The sequence below is a fragment of the Balaenoptera ricei genome, chromosome 4, assembly GCF_028023285.1.
Source record: "Balaenoptera ricei isolate mBalRic1 chromosome 4, mBalRic1.hap2, whole genome shotgun sequence".
Taxonomy (NCBI): Eukaryota; Metazoa; Chordata; class Mammalia; order Artiodactyla; family Balaenopteridae; genus Balaenoptera; species Balaenoptera ricei.
Genome location: NC_082642.1, coordinates 90,241,932 through 90,264,032, shown reverse-complemented (window position 1 = coordinate 90,264,032; position 22,101 = coordinate 90,241,932). Strand labels below are relative to the sequence as shown.

Genomic DNA, 22,101 nt, shown 5'->3' with positions numbered 1-22,101 from the left:
GTCACCACTCCAGTAAATAAAAGAACAAAACTTTTGCAGTTTTATTCTGGTTTATGATCTTCACCCACAAAATTTTCTGACTTAACAGAGGCCTTGCTTATGATTTTATAGAAGTATAAAAAGTAAAGGTTTGTACTCTTATTTTGATTAATAGCAGCTTAAAAGCCCCTTTCTCAATATGTTAGTTCTATAACTTTAAAAAATGGTGACCCTTAAAATAATTTTTTGTTTTTTTACTTTATAGTACTATAGTTGTTCTAACTCATAATTTTTTACAGTACCATTGCCCTATAGGGCATAGTATATATAATTAAAAATCTTAGTGTGAATGTGAATGCTTTCTTTCTCCAAAAGCTTCACATGGTTGAGCCTTACAATAACAACCCTGGGATGAAAGTTTAGTTAGCATTATCCCTCTTTCACAACCATTTTTATAGCTAAAGATATTTCCAAAGAGTTTTTCATTCATTAGAATCATGGAATGGAATGATGAAAAATATACTAATGTACCAAGTTCTACCAGAAGTGGGAGTAATTGGTCCAAAGTTTGGAAAGAGCTCCCTTGCCCGGAATACTGTTTTTCTTATCTTTTCCCTTAGGACCTAATACCCTACTGTACAAGGAAGTGAATGGATCAGAATATTTAGCTAGTTCCTTTAAGTTCTCTTCCGAAAATTCATATTTATTTCTGGCAATCAGTACATCAGGCTGTTTAACACGTTTGCTTCCTTTTCCAGATGCCCAAGAACAAAGGTAGAGGAACAATGGTTAGGGGGATCAGAAAAAACAAACTTTCCAGGCCTTACATTTCCCATTCCCTCCCTAGACAAAATCTAGAGTAATAACCATCCATGTACTTAACGTTTTCCTTATGTACAGATAGATTTCAGTTTAACTGTTGAAATTCTATGGCGTCTGTTCTCTTTGTAGTCAATCATAAATTTTAATTTAAAGGAGTATTTTAAAATTTAATTCTTATTTAAGGCAGCATTTTGTTTTGTACTTGCCTACAAATGTTTTCCTCAGATCTGAATCTTTGCTTATGGTTGATATAAGGAAAAATGCTCTTGAGTCTGTGTTTATTAACTTTTATGGATAGTTGTTTTTTTTTTTTAACATTTCTGGTCTAATTGAAGTTCAGCTAAGGAAGACCTAGGCTTTTATGTGTCAATATGCATATGAAACTCTTCTGTGCATAGGATCAGCACAAGAATTTAAGTAATCATATCAAATGCTAAACTTGCATAGTTCTGTGTACTGTTCTAAATACTTTCTTTCTTTCTTTCTTTCCTTCTTTCTTTCTTTCTTTCTTTCTTTCTTTCTTTCTTTCTTTCTCTTTCTTTCTTTCTCCCTCTCTCTCTTATTTCCGTCCTCCCTCCCTCCCTCCCTCCCTTCCTTCCTTCCTTCCTTCCTTCCATCCTCATAATAACTACTGGAGAGCAAGTACTATTATTATCCCTATTTTATCAATGGGAAGATGGAGGCATAGAGATGTTAAGTAGTTGCCTAAAGTCAATGTGGTTTATCTGTTTAAAGTAACAGATAGGGCCAGGATTTAAACACGGAAGTCTGGTTTCAGAGTCCATATGCACAGCATAATTGCTGTGTTATGTGGCTTCCCAATGGCTCAAGATTTTAGCCACAGATTAAATAGGAATCATCAATTGAAAGACATATCCTGTTCCTATGGTAATGCTCACCCCTTAGTATTCAAGTTTGGGTTTGAAAATTCCCCACATGAACTTTGAAATCTATATCACACCACTAAATATACTATCAACTCCTACTCTTTGGTATGATTCTCCTTTCATTCTTTATACAGTGGGCCCTCCATATCCGCGGGTTCCACATCTGCAGATTCAAGCAACCATGGATCGAAAATATTCAGAAAAAAATTCCAGAAAGTTCCAAAGAGCAAAACTTGAATTTGCTGTGTGCTGGCAGCTATTTACATAGTATTTACATTGTATTAGTTATTATAAGTAACCTAGAGATGATTTAAAGTACATGAGAGGATGTGCATAGGTTATAAACAAATACTATGCCATTTTATGTAAGGGCCATCAGCATCTGTGGATCTTGGTCTCCTTGAGGGGTGGGGGGTGGATCCTGGCACTAGTCCTCCACAGATACCAAGGGACAACTGTATTTAAAATTCATGTGTTCAGTGAACATTTGAGTCTTTACTGTACCCTAGACATTCTTTTAAACAATGGGATTATAAAGATGGCCACATTTATTTAATATCCCATCTTGTTCTAAAAAGAATTTAAGGTGCACCAAGATCTCTAAGACACTGTCCCTTCCCTCATAGAATTTACAATCTAATGGAGATATTTATACAAATAATTATAAATGGTAAATGTCTGCTAATAGAGATGTTTCACAGAGAACTTTACCTTTGGTCATAGTCTTAAAGTTTACCAGGTTGGGGAATGACAGAGAGTGGGAAAGTTGTCTAAAGTCAGGAAGACACAAAACAGCAGAGCATGTAGTTTGATGTGGCTGAAGAAAAGGGTAATTTTCTGGTGGTAATATTATAAGAGGTTCAAAATGTAGGCAGAGGCCCTCATGTAGCATTGTTTCTTTATGTTTTAAAAATCTGTCTTAACGTAAAACATCATTTATTGCTTTCAGAAGAATAACAAAGAAATACATTTAGAAGGAAAAAGCTTAGAAAAACCTTCACTGGTCTCAAAACCCTCAAAAATATCCGGTCCATTCGTACATAAAGAAGAGACCAAGTTGCCAGAAATCAGACAAGGAGGCCAGTTTAACAAAGTGCAAGATCTTATCTTCAAAAAACCTACAAGGCAGACCATAATGAATATAGAGACACTGAAGAAAATTCAGATTGATAGGTAAGGAACGAGAGCATATTTGGAAATGTGATAATGTATTTCTAGATGGCTGAAGAGTGGGTGCAGGAGTGGCTCACTGCTCTCTTCTTTTATGGGTTGGTCATTGTATCCGAGTGACTGCAGATAATAGGATTAGCCAAAGACTACCTAGGGGAAGTGTGCTACAGTTGAAAGTATGGTGGCTGTATGGTTGGGCAAGTTATTGAGCCTTTGTTTACAGTTTTTAAAAATGAGAATAATGGGGCTTCCCTGGTGGCGCAGTGGTTAGGAATCTGCCTGCCAGTGCAGGGGACCTGGGTTCGAGCCCTGGTCTGGGAAGATCCCACATGCCACGGAGCAACTAAGCCCGCAAGCCACAACTACTGAGTCCACATGCCACAACTACCGAAGCCTGTGCGCCAAGAGCCCATGCTCCACAACAAGAGAAGCCACTGCAATGAGAAGTCCGCGCACCACAACAAAGAGTAGCCCCCGCTCGCCGCAACTAGAGAAAGCCTGCGTGCAGCAACGAAGACCCATTGCAGCCAAATATAAATAAATAAATAAATTTATTAAATAAATAAATAAATGAGAATAATGATAGCAACTTTGCAACATTAATGTAAGGATTAGCAGGAAGGTTCAGCCAAGTGTTTGACACAAATTGGTAGCTATTATGATACTTTATCCATTAGTAAGAGACAGACACTGTCAAAGTAGCCAAATTTTAAACTGCTTTAATCCTGAGTGTTTCTTAAAAGCAATCTCAATTTCCATTGTCTCATTATTCAGTTTTTTGTTGTCAACTGGCTTGCTGACAAAGAAGCCTGTTAAGTTAAAAGAGGGTATAACCTTACGGTAAGAATTTTTGGTAAATAAGGGTTTGTAGCAATTACCCAGAGCCATTAGCCAAATCCAGCCTGTAGTCTATTTTTGAAAATAAGTTTTAGTGGAATACAGCATTGCCCATTTGTTTACATATCATCTATGGCTGCTTTCATGGGATAACAGCAGAGTTGAGTGGTTTCAACAGAGAGTTTATGTCCTGCAAAACCAAAAATATTTACTATTTGTCCCCTTACAGAAAAACTTGCTGACCCCTGCTTTAGGCCCTCACCAGGAGGGTATTGTCTCTTGCTAAAAACAATCTGATACAGATTTGCATACATGACAGACAGTGTCCTGTTTATAAGTTGCTAGTTAATGTCCTTTCATTCTCAGTGTGTTGGATCATATTTTTTAATTGATTTCTTGACTCCATTGTATTTATTTTCTTAATATAGTTATTGAATCTTTTTGTGTGAACTATTGGTAATAAGTTATTATGTAAAACAGTAAGTGTAGTTCTTACTGATTCTAGATCAAAACATTAAATAGCAGTTTTAAAAATTCTCTACCTAGGAGAATACTATAAAAAGCAATGGACTAGGAGTCAGGAATCTGGATTAAATAGTTCTAGTTCTTTTTCAAACTAGTTATGTGACCTTGGGCAAGGCATTTAACCTTCCTGAGCCTGGGTTTACTCATCTCTAAAATGTGTTGTAATAGCTCTTTAAACAAAAAAATTTTTAAATGATTTAACTTTTTCAAAAATTGTGAAATAGGGCTTCCCTGGTGGCGCAGTGGTTGAGGGTCTGCCTGCCGGTGCAGGGGGCACGGGTTCGAGACCTGGTCTGGGGGGATCCCGCGTGCCGCGGAGCGGCTGGGCCCGTGAGCCACAATTGCTGGGCCTGCGCGTCTGGAGCCTGTGCTCCGCAGCGGGGGAGGCCGCGATAGTGGGAGGTCCGTGCACCGCGATGAAGGGTGGCCCCCGCTTGCAACAACTGGAGAGAGCCCTCGCACAGAAACGAAGACCCAACACAGCCATAAATAAATAAATAAATAAATAAAAATTAAAAAAAAAATAAAAAAAATTGTGAAATATATCAAAAATGCAGAAAATTATAAATAATAAAATAATGAATCCTTATGCATGTAACCACCAAATCTTAACATTTTACATGATTGCTTTAGAGTGTTTTTTCAAATAAAATACTTAGGATACAACTGAAGCCTCTGATTCTAGTTCCCTCACCCTTCCCCCAAATATTTCTTCTGAATTTGTTTTTTATTATACTCTTGCATATTGTGATACTTTTATTAGGTATGTGGGTGTTTTATTTAAGCAATACATATGGTTTTACATGTTCTTAAATGTTGTATACATAGTATCATGCTGTACATTCCAGGTCTGTTAGTCCTTGGTATGTAAACTTTTTCAGGTTAGGGAATTTCTCTTTTATTTCTAGTTTGCTAAGAGTTTTTGTTGTTTGTTTTTATTTTTTTAAAATTTTAAATATTTATTTATTTTTGGCTGTGTTGGGTCTTTGTTGCTGCACACCATCTTTCTCTAGTTGTGGTGAGCAGGGGCTACTCTTTGTTGCAGTGCGTGGGCTTCTCATTGCGGTGGCTTCTCTTCTCGTGGAGCGCAGGCTCTAGGTACGCAGGCTTCAGTAGCTGTGGCACGTGGGCTCAGTAGTCGTGGCTCGCGGGCTCTAGAGCGCAGGCTCAGTAGTTGTGGCCCACGGGCTTAGTTGCTCTGCGGCATGTGGAATCTTCCTGGACCAGGGCTCAAACCCATGTCCCCTGCATTGGCAGGTGGATTCTTAAGCACTGCACCACCAGGGAAATCCCTGTTGTTTGTTTTTAAATGATGTGATGATCATATGGCTTTTTTCTCCTTTTGTCTTTATTAATGTGAGGAATTCCATTAATAGATTTTCTAATACTAAACAATTTTTGCATTCCAAGTATAATTCCAACTTAGTTATGATGTTCCTTCTGGGTCTTAACTTGTGTGATTTCTGTAGCCCTTTGGGAATGTAGGAAAATATATCTTATTGATTCATCTTTTTTGTTTCTCCTTACAGGCAATTTTTCAGTGATGTAATTACAGAAACCATGCAGGAGTTGCAAGATTCAGGCACTTTCACCAATCTCCTGAAAGCTTTGGGCAAAGAAAGGGAAAACAAAATGCATTTCTATAATATCATTGCCAGGTCAGAGTAATTTTAGTTTTATTTGCTTTGCTGCATTTTAAAGTTCTATAAAATTCTCACTGGAAGTCTTAGATTTCTAAAGCAAATCAAATTTTTGCTTTTGAATGAAGATAACTAGAAGTCAGAAATTTGGGTTTTATTCCTAGTTCTGCTGGGACAATAACTCAATTTCTGGGCTTCAGTTATCTGTGTCTACAATATATAAGGTACAATATAGGTACTATAAATGGGTAGTGCATAATCTATGGTTTGTTCTGGCAATGACAATCTCAAGATTCTAGTTAAGTTCATGCTTTCTTTCTTTTTTTATAAATTTATTTGTTTTAGTTATTTATTTTTGACTGCGTTGGGTCTTCATTGCTGCTCGCGGGCTTTCTCTAGTTGCGTTGAGCAGGAGCTACTCTTCATTGCAGTGCGTGGGCTTCTCATTGTGGTGGCTTCTCTTGTTGCAGAGCATGGGCTCTAGAACGCAAGCTCAGTAGTTGTGGCACACAGGCTTAGTTGCTCCGCGACATGTGGGATCTTCCTGGACCAGGGATCAAACCCATGTCCTCTGCATTGGCAGGCGGATTCTTAACCACTGCGCAACCAGAGAAGTGCAAGTTCATGCTTTCTAAAAATTCCTGAGTAGCAGTATTTCTCTAGCTGCAATTTAGTGATAAGTGTTTTTGTTGTTGTTGTTGCTATAGACTGAATGTTCTTGCCCCCCCCCCCTAGTTTTTGGAAATCCTGACCCCTAATGTGATGGTATTAGGAGGTGGGACCTTTGGTAGATGATTAGGTTGTGAGGGTGGAGCCTTCATCAGTGGGATTAGTGCCCTTATAAAAGAGACCAAGCAGAACTCCCTCTCCCCTTCTGTCATATATAGATACAAATGAAAATGGCCATTTGTGAACCAGGTAGCTGGTTCTCACCAGACACTGAATCTGATAGCACCTGGATCTTGGACTTAATAGCCTCTAGAACTGTGAGAAATCCATTTCTTTGTTTGTAAGCCACTCAATCTATGATATTTTTGTTATAGCAGCCCAAGCTAAGATAGGTATTGTTTTTTCTTGTATTGTTCTGTTATTTTATTTTAAACCTAAATAATGGGATTGCTGGAGATAAGCAGAATTCTGTTTCTGAGAGCAAACAGAAACAACATAAAATAGTTAAATTCTCATTCAGACAGTACTGAGTTTGAATTCTGCTCTGCCATTTACTATCTGTGTGACCATGGCAAGTGTGTTAGTCTGTGTCTTCTGAGAGATAGATGCCAAGATGACATTATTAATGTAAAGATTTTATCAGGGAAACACCTATGTGAGAGAAAATGAGGAGGGAGCCTTTGGATTCAATGCTGGACTCACCCTAAGTGAAGGAGACAAAGGTTGAGTGGAAGATACTGCCCTGCAGTCTAAGGATGGTTTGGCAAGGTCATCAGGGAGCCCTTGAGCCAAAGTCAAGCATCAGAAAAGTCCTCGGTCTCCCAGGAAGGGATGATCTTATCCCTGCCACACTCAAAACTTGGCTGGGAGCAGTCAGTGGGAAGTGTGGCCTCAGAGCACACACAGTGAAGGAGTTCAGAGCCTAGAGCTGGGACCCTTACTTGCTTACATTGCCTGTACTTGGAGGTCTGTGTGGCACATTCTCATGTCCTCCACAGCAAGTTACCTCAGCATTCTACATGCATTTTCCTCATCTGTAAAATAGGGGTAATGATAAAGACTACCACATAAGGTTATTGAGAGGTGCTCAGAATAGAAAGGAGTCTTCTTTTTCCTCTTCCTGTTCCTTTTCTTCTTAGCTTTTTCTCAGCAGCAGCTATTTTAGAGATAACACAGTCTTTTTTTAAAGTGTTACTGAAAGTTTGCTGCATGGACCAGCACCATTAGCACCACCTGGGAACTTGGTAGAGATACAAATTCCAGGGCCCCCAACCCAGACCAAATGAATGAGAATCTCTGGGGTAAAGCCCAGGAATCTCTTTCTTAGCTTCTAGGCGAACCCTGTGCACCCTAAAGTTTGAGAAGCACTACTCTAAACACAAATTATTCTTATTTCTCCTAGGGAGAAAAATGGAAGAAAAAAGATAAAATCTCTACAAAAACAGCTACTTAATGTCAAAAGAGAAAGGCAAGCTGAAGTACAGGTAAGAATTACCTGGGCAACGCCAAAAGTTACTGAGCTAAAACAGCTAAATAGAAGTCATCTATCTCAAGCAAAAAAAAAAAAAAGAAGTTATGTATAAGAAATTGTCGTTTCTCCTGGGGTGCCTAAACTATTAAAAATATAAAGAGAGTAATTAGATATTTGGCCTGGAATGTACAATTATGTCCAGAATCGACCTCTGGGAGACCCTAACCCTCTGGAGCTCTAAGCCTGTTCTTACCCCTCCCAACTGATCCAACCACATCACCCACTCCTTCCCTCCAGGAGACCGTGTCTCAGGCAGTCTCTTGTATGCCAAGATCCCAGATGGGAGACCATAGTCCTAGGTAGGACATTAAGCACATTACATACCTCCTTACACCTGATGGTTAGGGTTAATAATGTCATTTGCATTATATTTCAAGTACAGAGTGGATTTATTGAGCTTCTGTGGTCATTAGGGCCTAACCTTATGTCTAATCTACCTCTATGGGAAAATGCATCCTGAGTTTTTTTTTTTTTTTTTTTTTTTTAAATTTTATTTATTTATTTATTTATTTATTTATTTATTTATTTATTTATGGCTGTGTTGGGTCTTCGTTTCTGTGTGAGGGCTTTCTCTAGTTGCGGCAAGTGGGGACCACTCTTCATCGCGGTGCGCGGGCCTCTCACTATCGTGGCCTCTCCCGTTGCGGAGCACAGGCTCCAGACGCGCAGGCTCAGCAATTGTGGCTCACGGGCTTAGTCGCTCCGCGGCATGTGGGATCTTCCCAGACCAGGGCTCGAACCCGTGTCCCCTGCATTGGCAGGCAGATTCTCAACCACTGCGCCACCAGGGAAGCCCGCATCCTGAGTTTTAAGCAAGTGACTTGCAAAACAATGTTTGGTCTACAACCTAGGCAGTTAGAAATTAGTACCATTAGGATGACTAACACTATTAGCAGTTTAGAAAGTTACAAAGTATGGCCTAATATCAGCTTTTCACTGCCTAGCTATTTGAACAAGTTTATGCTTCCAGTCAGGGAATCTTCATCATTCCCTACAGAGAAGTTAGAATAATATTTGAAAAATATATTCGGAAGAATTGTCTAAAAAAGGTCACTAACCTTTCTTCTGAGATACTATCTTTAGGTCTTCTGAACAAATCGTTTATTTGTTCTATTATCTCTCATTTCCTATTATCAATTTTGAAGTAACTTTGGTATTGATTTTCACTTCATTATCCCTATTAACCCTCTGTTTATAGCCTACATTTTTAGAAAGCCATTTCTTTTTACATTTATTTTTATTTATTTATTTATTTTTTGCTGCATCGGGTCTTAGTTGCTGCACGAGGGATCTTTGTTGCAGCGCATGGGCTTCTCTCTAGTTGTGGTATGCGGGTTTTCTCTTTCTAGTTGTGGGGTGAGGGCTCCAGAGCATGTGGGCTCTGTAGTTTGTAGCACGTGGGCTCTCTAGTTGTGACACGCAGGCTCAGTAGTTGTGGTGCACGGGCTTAGTTGCCCTGCAGCATGTGACATCTTAGTTCCACGACCAGGGATGGAACCCGCGTCCTCTGCTTTGGAAGGTGGATTGTTTACCACTGGATCACCGGGGAAGTCCCCTGAAAACCATTTCTGCACCACCCTCCCCCTCAAAGGCTTCATAAAAACTGGTGTGCACTTAGGTTTTCTCTCTAATGAATAGACTTTTTCAGAGGTTTCTTAGCCTTTTTTCCCTCAAAAGCTCTACCATTATTTAAAACTTCCTCTTTTATTTCTTGACTATTAAAAAAGAAGATATTTGTATCAATGTCCTTTTAAGGCTCCAAACCAAATAGTATCAAAAGAGACCTCAGGGGGCTTCCCTGGTGGTGCAGTGGTTGAGAATCCGCCTGCCAATGCAGGGGACACGGGTTCGAGCCCTGGTCTGGGAGGATCCCACATGCCACGGAGCAACTAAGCCCGTGAGGCTCAACTACTGAGCCTGCGCGTCTGGAGCCTGTGCTCCGCAACAAGAGAGGCCGCGATAGTGAGAGGCCCGCGCACCGCGATGAAGAGGGGCCCCCGCTTGCCGCAACTAGAGAAAGCCCTCGCACAGAAACAAAGACCCAACACAGCCATAAATAAATAAAAAAATAAACTAATTAAAAAAAAAAATTTTCCTTTTAAAAAAAAAAAAAAGAGACCTCAGGTTTCGCACTCTGCCAATCAACTCCCCTTTGCTACTATCACAGCCACTGTTTTTCTTTTTTTTTTAAACACTTTAAATTATATTGTTGGGGACTTCCTAGTGGTCCACTGGTTAAGACTTCGCCTGCGAATGCAGGGGGTGTGGGTTTGATCCCTGGTCGCGGGTTTGATCCCTGGTCACGGAGCTAGGATCCCACATGCCTCATGGCCAAAAAACCCAAAAAAACATGAAACAGAAGCAATATTGTAACAAATTCAATAAAGACTTAAAAAATAAATATATTGGTGACAGTATAATTTTCCAGACAACAGGTAACACTAGGTTGTGAAACTTACCTTCTTGGATTACAGTCTCAGCTGTTACATTCAGACCCAGTAAAACTAAAGTAGAATATCTCTCAGATATTTTGATCATCAGCGAAGGAGTAGATAAACCAGAACTAGAAGATGCAAGGCAAACCTTGAATAAAAAACAGCTATCAAGATGAAATCAAGTTAAATCCCTAGAGTTACTAAAAAACCAGTGGTCAAGTCAAGGTTGGAAAACAAGAAGATAGTTAGGAGGTACATGGATATTAGAGACCTGTGGGTCAGAAAATGATGATAGTAATTAGGATGGCAGGTTTGAGTGTGTGAAAGTATGTGTGGAGATCACTGGAATGTGAGGGAGCAATTGCCTTATGAAGCTTCCTACTGGGTCCCCAGGCAAAACGACAAAGTCACAAAGGAAAAAAATCAGGTTGCTGTTAGACTTCTGAACATCAGCACACAAAGCCAGATAACAGTGGAGCAGTATTTTCATGAAACTAAAGGGGAAAAAAGAGAGACCCAAGGTCAATATATAAAAATTAATGTATCTTTTCCATACATCAGCAGCAGACTTAGAAAAAGAAATTGAAATACATATATTTATAATATCATCAAAAATATCAAATATCTAGCAATGAATCCAGTGGCAGCAGCAAAATGTGCAGGACTTCTTTGCAGAAAACTATAAAACAGTACTGAAAAATTAAATAATATTTAAATAATTGGAGGGATATACTATGTTTATGGATTGGAAGACTCCAATTAAAAAGATGTGGATTCTTCAAAAATTGGTTGATACATTGAATTCAATCCCAATCAGAATCTTGATTGGATTTAATTTAATTTACATATTTACTCATTTTTGTGAGACTTGACAAACTGATTCTAAAATTTATATTGAAATGCCAAGGACCAAGAATAGTCAAGACACTATTAAAGAGAACTTGCGGGACTTTCCTGGTGGCACAGCTGTTAAGAGTCTGCCTGCTGGTGCGGGGGACGCTGTTTCGACCCCTGGGCCGGGAGGATCCCACGTGCCGCGGAGCAACTGGGCCCGTGCGCCACAACTACTGAGCCTGCGCTCTAGAGCCCATGTGACACAACTACTGAAGCCCATGCGCCTAGAGCCCATGCTCTGCAGCAAGAGAAGCCACTGCAATGAGAAGCCCGGCAACCACAACCAAGAGTAGCCCCCGCTCACCGCAACTAGAGGAAGCCTGCTCACAGCAACGAAGACCCAACGCAGCTTAAAAATAATAATAATAAATAAGTTTAAAAAAAAAGAAAAAAGAAGTTATTATATTATGTAACTGTTTAAAAGGTCATATAACATTTGTCTTCAATTACCCTGTGCCAAGTCAAAGGCATCTCGTTTTAATGCTATTGCCATGGGCCTCTGATTACTCTGGTTCTTCTCTGTATAGCTGTTCTGCACAAACTTACGGCATTCCATATTGACAGTGTGGAAACAGAGGAGGATATAAAATGCTTACAGGCTATGATTGTAAAACCATGATTAAGTCATACTAATAAGTGAACCCAAGTGTCATGCCATTTCTTCATCTTCCAATATGCAACAAAGATCCAGCCTAGGGCTTCCCTGGTGGCGCAGTGGTTGAGAGTCTGCCTGCCAATGCAGGGGACACGGGTTCGAGCCCTGGTCTGGGAAGATCCCACATGCCACGGAGCAACTGGGCCCGTGAGCCACAATTACTGAGCCTGCGCGTCTGGAGCTTGTGCTCCACAACAAGAGAGGCCGTGATAGTGAGAGGCCGGCGCACTGCGATGAAGAGTGGTCCCCACTTGCCATAACTGGAGAGAGCCCTCGCACAGAAATGAAGACCCAACACAGCCATAAATAAATAAATAAATAAATAAATGGATTATCACGTTAAAAAAAAAAAAAAAAGATCCAGCCTAGAAATACTGAGTTATAGGCCAAGGATCTTCAGTTGTATGAATTCCTTTTAAGATTCTCACTAAGAAGAGATCTGCCTTCACCATAACCCATTATCATAACCCTGGTTGTCCATGGTATCTAGAGCTTTCTCCATGATCAATCATGAACTGATGCAGCATATTTGTGGGTTTTTGTAGCAGACCAAACTTTACTTCCAAATCCCCAAACTGCCTTCAGATCTAGACTTCTGGACTTGTTATTTGAATTCAGAGAAGCTTTAGTAATGGAAAGAAGCAGTCAACCAATTAGAGTTAATAAGGCTCCGATGGCTGCCACAATATTGTGAGCAGAAGTCTTTTTTTTTTTCCCCAGCTGCAGCGTGGGGCTTGTGGGATCTTAGTTCCCCGACCAGGGATCATTGAACCCAGGCCCATGGCAGTTAAAGCACTGAGTCCTAACCACTGGACTGCCAGGGAATTCCCCCAGAGGCTTTTAATGGTAGTGTCTGTTTTCATAATTGAACACAAAGTAGGGAGGAGAGTACTGGTTCCTGAAATTTTGGGGAGCTGGAGAAGATGGAACTTGTCTTATACCTCAGGCTGCCTCTTTGGTTGGATGGAAAAAGGAAAATGGAAATGTGGTCTATTAAAGTGATAAAAGCCATGGGAAAAAAATAGAGTTCTGTATTAAATTAACTTTTATGTTTGCCTGTCCGTCTGTAACTAAGAATACTGGCTGATTCTATGAGAGTCTATGAATAAACTCTGAGCCAAATAGTCTCCCGTTCTAAAATGCAGATGAAGCATGATCAAGTCAGAACTTCTAAAGTTTCAGGCTCCAATTCCACCCACTGCTTTCATTTCCATTTGAACTATTACCTTTCCAATCACACCAATTTCCTCTTTTCTTTCCTTTTGTACTAAAATATTCGCACACTTCACTGTCTTGGATAATCTCATCTGAGTAAACTCCTTCTTAAATGTGATGACTGTATACTCCAATAAAGATGTTAAAAAAAAATGTGATGCCTAAAACTGTACACACTATTATAGATGTCTAACCACAACAGAGGATAGGGGAGAATTTTTTCCCTGTTATATAAACAGTATACAGTGCCACAAATTGCAGTAATATAAACAAAGAGGAAGCACTCCAAATGCTTTTCACAATATTGTATGGCAATATTCTTTCATGATTGTGAAGATTCTGATGACAAACCACTAGAAGAAGCACAGTGAAAGGAAGACTCTGAGAAGTCTAAAGAATACAAGGGAAGGGTGGCACCTTTTTAGAGTGCTGCTATTACAACAACCAGTGGTGGGGCCCTAACCTCAGGTTCTCATGTTAGAAGCTGGGTAAGCCTCTAATGAAAGTGTTGGAAGACAAGTTAGGTCTTCACAATTCTCAACTTACAAGATTCTTCTAACCAAAATCAGGACTTTAGTTTCACCTTTGCTTCTTCTTGGAGTCAGTCCAGAGTTCTAATAATCAACAGGGTTTTGAATTCTAATGTCTCTTACGTATCATATACCAGCTTTGAGTTGTTTGCAAATTTAACAAGCATGTTTTCTATATCTGTATTTAATTCTTTAATCCATTTTGGAGCCTAGAGTTCATCATCATCATTGCAACCTATTCTCTTTGGTACTCTTTCTATTTCTGGCCCCCCAAAAGGAAATTAGTCATTAAAGAATGCAAAAAGCTGAGGGGATGAGTGAAGAAAGAGCGAGGTAACATGCGAAAATTAGTAATAGTGTGGCCAGAGAAAAAACGAAGTGTGGCTTGGAGTGTGGAGCAGTTCAGGGATGTTTTAAGATATCATGCAAAGCTTCCAGTATAGCACAGAGCTTTCCAAAGTGCAGTCAGTGACCATGGATGGCAATGGGGCTGCTGAATGAAGAACAAAAGGATGAGAAATCAGGAGGGCTGTAGTTGATGTAGGGCTACCCAGTCTAGACATTCGTGTGAACCCAGGTGTAAGAAACAAATTTTCGTGATTAACTCCTGCTAAGGAAGAGGTACAAAATGCTCTTCATCCAGCCGTAGAATACAGATGGTCACTATGAGGGTCAAAGGCAAGAGTTTGTACTCAAAATCACTGAGCACCATTAGGAAGATCCCTCTCAATATTGCCATAAGATTTTAGGGTTCTAGGACATCCAGCTTGTGCCCTTTGACTCCTTTTATAACCAGTCAAAATGAGTAGGGGTGGGTTCATATCCTTCATGCTTACTGCATCTAACCTCAATAATCATGGCAAAGCTGAAGTAAGTGAAGGACTCTTCTTTAACAGCCAGCCTTCTCCTTGAAGGCTCAGGCTTCTAGCTTACATAAGATATATCTCTATATGTATGTATGTTATCTACCTATCTATCTCTACTTCCAGTTGTCCAGCACGCAAAATTTAAGGGAAATGAGAATTCCTAGGCCCAGTGGGGAAATAACTCCTTCTTGGAATCCTGTTCTGAGAACATCTCCCCAGTGCTATATACCTCCGTGGCAGCTCCAGCATTGGAAAGGTTTATTATACATGCTGGAGTCAATAGGATGAGGTAAGGGCAAACTGCTTTAAGAAACTCTAGATCAGCATAAAATCAGGCATTATTGCTGCCTCAGGACTTTGGCATACATTTTTCCTTTTTCTTAGAATTCCTCTCGACCCCACTTTTCCTTTTTTTTTTTTAATTTTACTTTATTTATTTTTGGCTGTGTCGGGTCTTCATTGCTGCACACGGGCTTTCTCTAGTTGCGGCGAGCAGGGGCTACTCTTCATTGCAGTGCGTGGGCTTCTTATTGCGGTGGCCTCTGTTGTTGCGGATCACAGGCTCTAGGTGCGTGGGCTTCAGTAGTTGTGGCACACGGGCTCAGTAGTTGTGGCTCACGGGCTCAGTAGTTGTGGCACACGGGCCTAGTTTTTCCACAGCATGTGGGATCTTCCTGGACCAGGGCTCAAACCCGTGTCCCCTGTATTGTCAGGCAGATTCTTATCCACTGCACCACCAGGGAAGCGCAACCCACTTTTCTTACCCTTCAGGTGTCAGATTAAACATTCCTTTCTCAGAGAATCCTTTTTTGGACTATCCAATCTAATGTAGGTCTCTCTTGTTATTTTCTCTCATAGCCTGTTGCCCTTTTCTTTCATAACATATTTCACATTTTAAAAAGTTTATATGTATTTGTTTCCTTTTAATTACATCTTTCCCACTAGATTGTAAGCTCTATGAGGGCAAGGACCATGTCTATTTGGCCTTTACTGTTTACCTAGAGTCTAGTTCAATGCCTGATACATAATAAATATTTTAAAAATGAATACCAAGGCCATTAAATCGCCAAGCACTTATTATCAAAAAGGCCTGATATTACAAGTGTTGGCAAGGATGTGAAGAAAAGGGAACCCTCATGTACTGTTGGTGGGAAAGTAAATTGGTGCAGTCACTATGGAAAACAGTATGGAGATTCCTCAAAAAATTAAGAATAAAACTACCATATCATTCATTTATTCCACTTCTGGGTATTTATCCAAAGAACATGAAAACACTAATTCGGAAAGATATACGTACCCCTATGTTCATTGCAGCATTGTCCACAATAGCCGAGATAAGGAAACAACCTAAGTGCCCACTGACAGATGAATGGATAAAGAAGATATGGTATATATATACACAGTATATACACAATGGAATACTACTCAGCCATAAAAAGATGAAGTCTTGCTACTTGTGACAACATGGATGGACATTGAGATTATCATGCTAAGTGAAATAAGTCAGACAGAGAAAGATAAATAACATATAATTTCACTCATGTGGAATCTAAAACAAACAAACAAAACCAAAATAGATGAGCAAACCAAACAAAAACAAACATGTAGAACAGAGTAGTGGTTACCAGAAGGAGAAAGGATTAGGGGTGGGAAATGGGTAAAGGGGGTCAACTGTATGGTGACAGATGGAAACTGAACTTTTGGTGGTGAGCACATTGTAATGTATACAGAAATTGAAATATAATGTACACATGAAACTTACATAATATTATAAACCAATGTTAACTCAATTAAAAAAAGAAAAGAAATTGCCAAGCACTTTGGAACCTGCAAAGAGTTTTCACACATATTGTCAATCAATCCTTATAATTACTTGCTAAGATATTGCAGGCAGGGTAGATATTAATGTTTCTATTTTAAAGAAAGTAAGACTTAGAGAGTTTAACTGACGTGGCCAAATTCACACGGCTGGTGGGGCTTGGGTGGGAAGTTAGGTCTTTTGATCATTTAGTTCAGTGCTCTTTCCACCAAAATGAGATAGTAATGGGAAATTTGTGTGGATACAGAGTACCCAAATGGTGTGCCTAGGAAAGAATCTCACAGTCCTGATGCTTAGAACTACTTATCTTTCATTTTCATTTATACTATCCATGATTATTGGATAAATTTCCCATAGTGTGATAGCAGAAAAATAGATCCAGTTCCTTGTTGAAATATAAGAACAAAAGGTAGGTTCTCTGTCTAGCTGTGACCGGCTGAGGCTGCACAGCGGCATAGGGACGGTAGCCTTGTCCGGCTACTGCAGCACTAGGGTGTCAGTTGGTCCCGCCCAGAACACTTCAGTTCTGCCCTGCAAAGATATATTTAATAACTGATTGGTGTGCCCCTTTAATACAAGAAAATGGAAACTGAACAGCCAGAGGGAACCTTTCCCAACACCGAAACCAATGGTGAATTTGGTAAACGCCCTGCTGAAGATATGGAAGACGAACAAGCTTTTAAAAGATCTAGAAACACTGATGAGATGGTTGAATTATGCATTCTGCTTCAGAGCAAGAATGCTGGGGCAGTGATTGGAAGAGGAGGCAATAATATTAAGGCTCTCCGTACAGACTACAATGTCAGTGTTTCAGTCCCAGACAGCAGTGGCCCCAAGTGCATATTGAGTATCAGTGCTGATATTGAAACAGTTGGAGAAATTCTGAAGAAAATCATCCCTATCTTGGAAGAGGGCCTGCAGGTGCCATCACCCACTGCAACCAGCCAGCTCCCGCTTGAATCTGATGCTGTGGAATGCTTAAATTACCAACACTATAAAGGAAGCGACTTTGACTGCGAGTTGAGACTGTTGATTCTTCAGAGTCTGGCTGGAGGAATTATTGGGGTCAAAGGTGCTAAAATCAAAGAACTTCGAGAGAACACTCAGACAACAATCAAGCTTTTCCAGGAATGTTGTCCTCAATCCACTGACAGAGTTGTTCTTATTGGAGGAAAACCTGATAGGGTTGTAGAGTGCATAAAGATCATCCTTGATCTTATATCAGAGTCTCCCATCAAAGGACATGCTCAGCCTTATGACCCCAATTTTTACGATGAAACCTATGATTATGGTGGTTTTACAATGATGTTTGATGACCGCCGTGGATGTCCTGTGGGATTTCCCATGCGGGGAAGAGGTGGTTTTGACAGAATGCCTCCTGGTCGGGGTGGGCGTCCCATGCCTCCATCCAGAAGAGATTGTGATGTGAGCCCTCGTTGAGGACCTCGTCCACCTCCTCCTGGACGAGGTGGCTGGGGTGGTGGCAGAGCTCAGAATCTTTCTCTTCCTCCACCACCACCACCTAGAGGAGGAGATCTAATGGCCTATGACAGAAGAGGGAGACCTGGAGACTGTTATGATGGCATGGTTGGTTTCAGTGCTGATGAAACCTGGGACTCTGCAGTAGATACATGGAGCCCATCAGAGTGGCGGATGGCTTATGAACCACAGGGTGGCTCTGGATATGATTATTCCTACGCAGGGGGTCGTGGCTCATACGGTGATCTTGGTGGACCTATTATTACTACACAAGTAACTATTCCCAAAGATCTGGCTGGATCTATTATTGGCAAAGGTGGTCAGCGGATTAAACAAATCCGTCATGAGTCAGGAGCTTCGATCAAAATTGATGAGCCTTTAGAAGAGTCCGAAGATCGGATTATTACCATTACAGGAACACAGGCCCAGATACAGAGTGCACAGTATTTGCTGCAGAACACTGTGAAGCAGTATTCTGGAAAGTTTTTCTAAGACTAGTGAAGGAGTCCTGCATCCTTTTTTTTTTTCTCTGCTTCTGTTTAAAAAGCCAACATTCCTCTGCTTCACAGGTGTTCTGCATTTGAGGTGTAGTGAAATCTTTGCTGTTCACCAGATGTAATGTTTTAGTTCCTTACAAATAGACTTACTTGGGGGTTGGGGGAGGGTGTGCAAAAATCAACATTGAAATTTTGAAACAGCAGCAGAGTGAGTGACTTGTAATTTTTGTTCATTGTTGATGGTTTAAAAAAAAAATCCCCCCATGTAATTATTGTGAACACTTTGCTTTGTGGTCACTGTAACATTTGGGGAGTGGGACAGGGAGGAAAAGTAGCAATAGTCCATGTGTCCCTGGCATCTATTCAGAGCAGTGTGCAGAATGTAATGCTCTTTTGTAAGAAACGTTTTATGATTTTTAAAATAAATTTAGTGAACCTATTTTTGGTGGTCATTTTTTTTAAGATGGTCATTTTTCAAATGGCTGAATTCCCCCCAACCTGCCCCCAAACTAAACACTAAGTTTAATTTTCAGTCCTCTGTTGGGTATAAATAAATGCATCTCTTCTTGGACTTAGGCAAATATCTTGACACATTCAGTTCTGGTGATTTCTTAAGTGATTTGAAAGTCCATTGCTTGGGAGGAAATTCCACCACACATTCATGCTTCTAATAAGCTGGGGATTTTTGTTTGTTTTTGCAAATGCTTGCCCCTACTTTGCAACGATTTTCTGTTTGTAGTTGTGAAGAACCAAGGTGGGGAGCAATGCAACAGATGGAGTAGTTGGTATAAGTATATACCAGAAGCCTAATGGTGGCAAGTTTTATTAATCAGAATAATACTTGGTTATGGAAGTGACTGATGCTAAATAAATTCTGATTATTTTTTATTAAATAATTTCTCACCTATAGACTTAAAGTGTCAGCTTGGTAGTGTCTATTAGTTAAACTTTGTAAAAAAAAAATATATATATATATATTCTTGTTTTTCCATTGTATGCAAATTGAAAGAAAAAGATGTACCATTTCTCTGTTGTATGTTGGATTATGTAGGAAATGTTTGTGGACAATTCAAAAAAAGATGAAAAAAGTTCCTGTGGATGTTTTATGTAGTATCTTGGCATTTGTATTGATAGTTAAAAGTTCACTTCCAAATAAAATTCCCATAATGCTAGATTTGATGTGTGCCCAATTTGAACAAGGGTTGATTGACACCTGTAAAATTTGTTAAAACATTCCTCTTGTAAGGAAATACAATAATCTTAAATTATAAAAAAAAAAAAAAAGAACAAAAGGTAAGCTTAAGCCACTGACTGAGCTGAATGGAGGTAGAATGTATTTTAATTTAGAAACCTGGTCTTACCTTTACAGAGTCGGCATGAATATATTGCTCACCTCAAGGACCAGTTGCAAGAGATGAAGGCAAAAACCAGCATGGAGAATCGCTATATGAAGAGAAACACTGAGCTGCAGATTTCCCAGACCCAGAAAAAATGTAGCAAAACAGAGGAGCTCTTGCTGGAAGAGATTGAGGTAATCACTGTTAATTAGGAATGAATCAGCCTCCTGATATTGCCTCAGCTGACAAAGGAGGAGAGAGAGGGAGACTTTCCCAATCGTTGCTCTCTCTCTCCAGCAACCCTAACATTTGAGGTTAAAAACAAAAAAAGAATGAGGACTTGCTTTTTTGCAGGCAGAGATTCTGATGGGCTGTAGCTTACATCTCCTGGTTTTTTGTAATGACTTTGAAAATTGGTTTTACTTTCTTCTCTTGGTCACTTTATCCTTACTTTATAAAACCACTTGCCATTTCTCCTGGTAATTATAGGGAGAGGGCAAAACAAGATATTCAGTAACTGCAGGTTTTTGCTGCTACTTTTCTCACTCAACCAGTATCTTTCATCCCTCCATTAAGAAATACAAAATCTAGAGGGCTGAATTTCATGCAAACCTACATTTACAGAAATGAGAAGTCACAGTGAAAAATATCAGGAGAAAGAAACAAGGGTAGACCCTCATTAGAGGAGGAAGGCTAAATGGCTAAAAGAACAAGAGGTCAGCGAGAAGGAGCAAACATCAGTAGAGCATATCACCTGTGTGCAGGAGGCGGACTCCTTTCTCTGACTTATTTGAAAGCTTACTTCCCAAGTGTGGCTTAAGACTATGACAACAAACTTTTTTCTTGCACTCTGGAATTTCCTTCTGTAGGCCTGAGAAGCTTGTGCCCTTGAAGCATTGTTTCTCTCCTTAAATGGACACCAGTTTCCAGGCCACAGGATTATGGTCCTTTTGCTCTGGGCAGTTGCCTGTGTCTAGCACAGTGCCAGACATGGCTCAGCCATGTTGTGAACATGAATTGAGTTGAAGGGAACGGAATTGCTGCTCTGGAGCAATATCTCGGAATCTTAGGATCCCAGCTGGTAGAGAAGACCTGTACTACTGTCACAGCTACACCCCTAATCTTGAGAACTCACTTCCAGCCCAGTTGGGAAGAATTCCTGACATTGGTTTGTTGTTCTCACAGAAACTAAGGCTGAAAACTGAAGAAGAGAACCGGATTCATGCAGAGATTGAAATATTCCTTAGAAAGGAGCAGCAGGTGGGTCCCCAAAACTTTCTTATCCTCTGACATGTTTGTGTCCTGCTTATAAAATACCAAGGACAGCAAAAAAAATTTAAGGAAAGAAAAATCAACCATAATTCTACCAGCCTAATAAATGAGCTGTATAGCCCACTTTTCTTTAAAAGTTGTCTATCTGGATAAATATTTTATAAAGCTGTAATTTGAGTACAGGTAAAATTTTGTCCTCTACCTTTATCATTTAGCACTATATAAGAAACAGTTTTCTTATTCCTATATTGCTTCATAGTCATAATTTAAAACTAAAATTTCCTGATTTCTTAAAATTATAAAAATAGCATATTCTTAGTTGAGGGAAGATTTTTAAAAAATTGCCAATTGAGGACTTCCCTGGTGGCACAGTGGTTAAGAATCCACCTGCCAATGCAGGGGACACAGGTTCGAGCCCTGGTCTGGGAAGATCCTACATGCCGTGGAGCAACTAAGCCCGTGCACCACAACTACTGAACCTGCGCTCTAGAGCCCACGAGCCACGACTACTGAGTCCACATGCCACAACTACTGAACCCCGTGCGCCTAGAGCCCATGCTCCACAACAAGAGAAGCCACTGCAATGAGAAACCTGTACACGGCAATGAAGAGTAGCCCCTGCCCGCCACAACTAGAGAAAGCCTGCATGTAGCAATGAAGACCCAACACAGCCAAAAATAAATAAATTAATTAATTTAAAAAAAATTGCCAGTTGGTTTTTTACTCATTTTTCCATTTTATTACAGTCGCTTCATAAAATAATTTTAAGTGGTTTTATAATGTTCCATTGAATGGTTATTCCATAATTTGTTACTCTTTGTTTTGGATATTTAGGTTATTTCCAAAGTTTCATTATTATAAATAATTCAGTAATGAAAGCTTTGCCCAAATAACTGTTTTATTCATTGCAATTACTTACTAAAAGTAAATCTCAAGCATGAGATTATTAATTCAGAGAGTCTGTTATTTTGTGACTTTTGATAAATAATGCTAGTACTCTCTATTTTACACTGACATCAGCAATTTATGCAAGCACTAATTT

General features: G+C 39.8%; 1 protein-coding gene and 1 pseudogene across 1 annotated transcript in view; both read left to right on the top strand.

Annotated features, from left to right (window-relative positions):
- IQCG (IQ motif containing G) overlaps positions 1 to 22,101 on the top strand; it is a 46,328-nt gene that overhangs the window by 11,588 nt on the left and 12,639 nt on the right. Inside the window, exons 4-8 of the mRNA XM_059920913.1 lie at positions 2,638 to 2,861; positions 5,750 to 5,878; positions 7,932 to 8,013; positions 19,820 to 19,981; positions 20,973 to 21,047. Coding sequence (XP_059776896.1) covers positions 2,638 to 2,861; positions 5,750 to 5,878; positions 7,932 to 8,013; positions 19,820 to 19,981; positions 20,973 to 21,047 — 672 coding nt within the window. The remainder of the gene's footprint in view (positions 1 to 2,637; positions 2,862 to 5,749; positions 5,879 to 7,931; positions 8,014 to 19,819; positions 19,982 to 20,972; positions 21,048 to 22,101) is intronic.
- On the top strand, positions 16,934 to 18,448 carry LOC132365398 (heterogeneous nuclear ribonucleoprotein K-like; annotated as a pseudogene).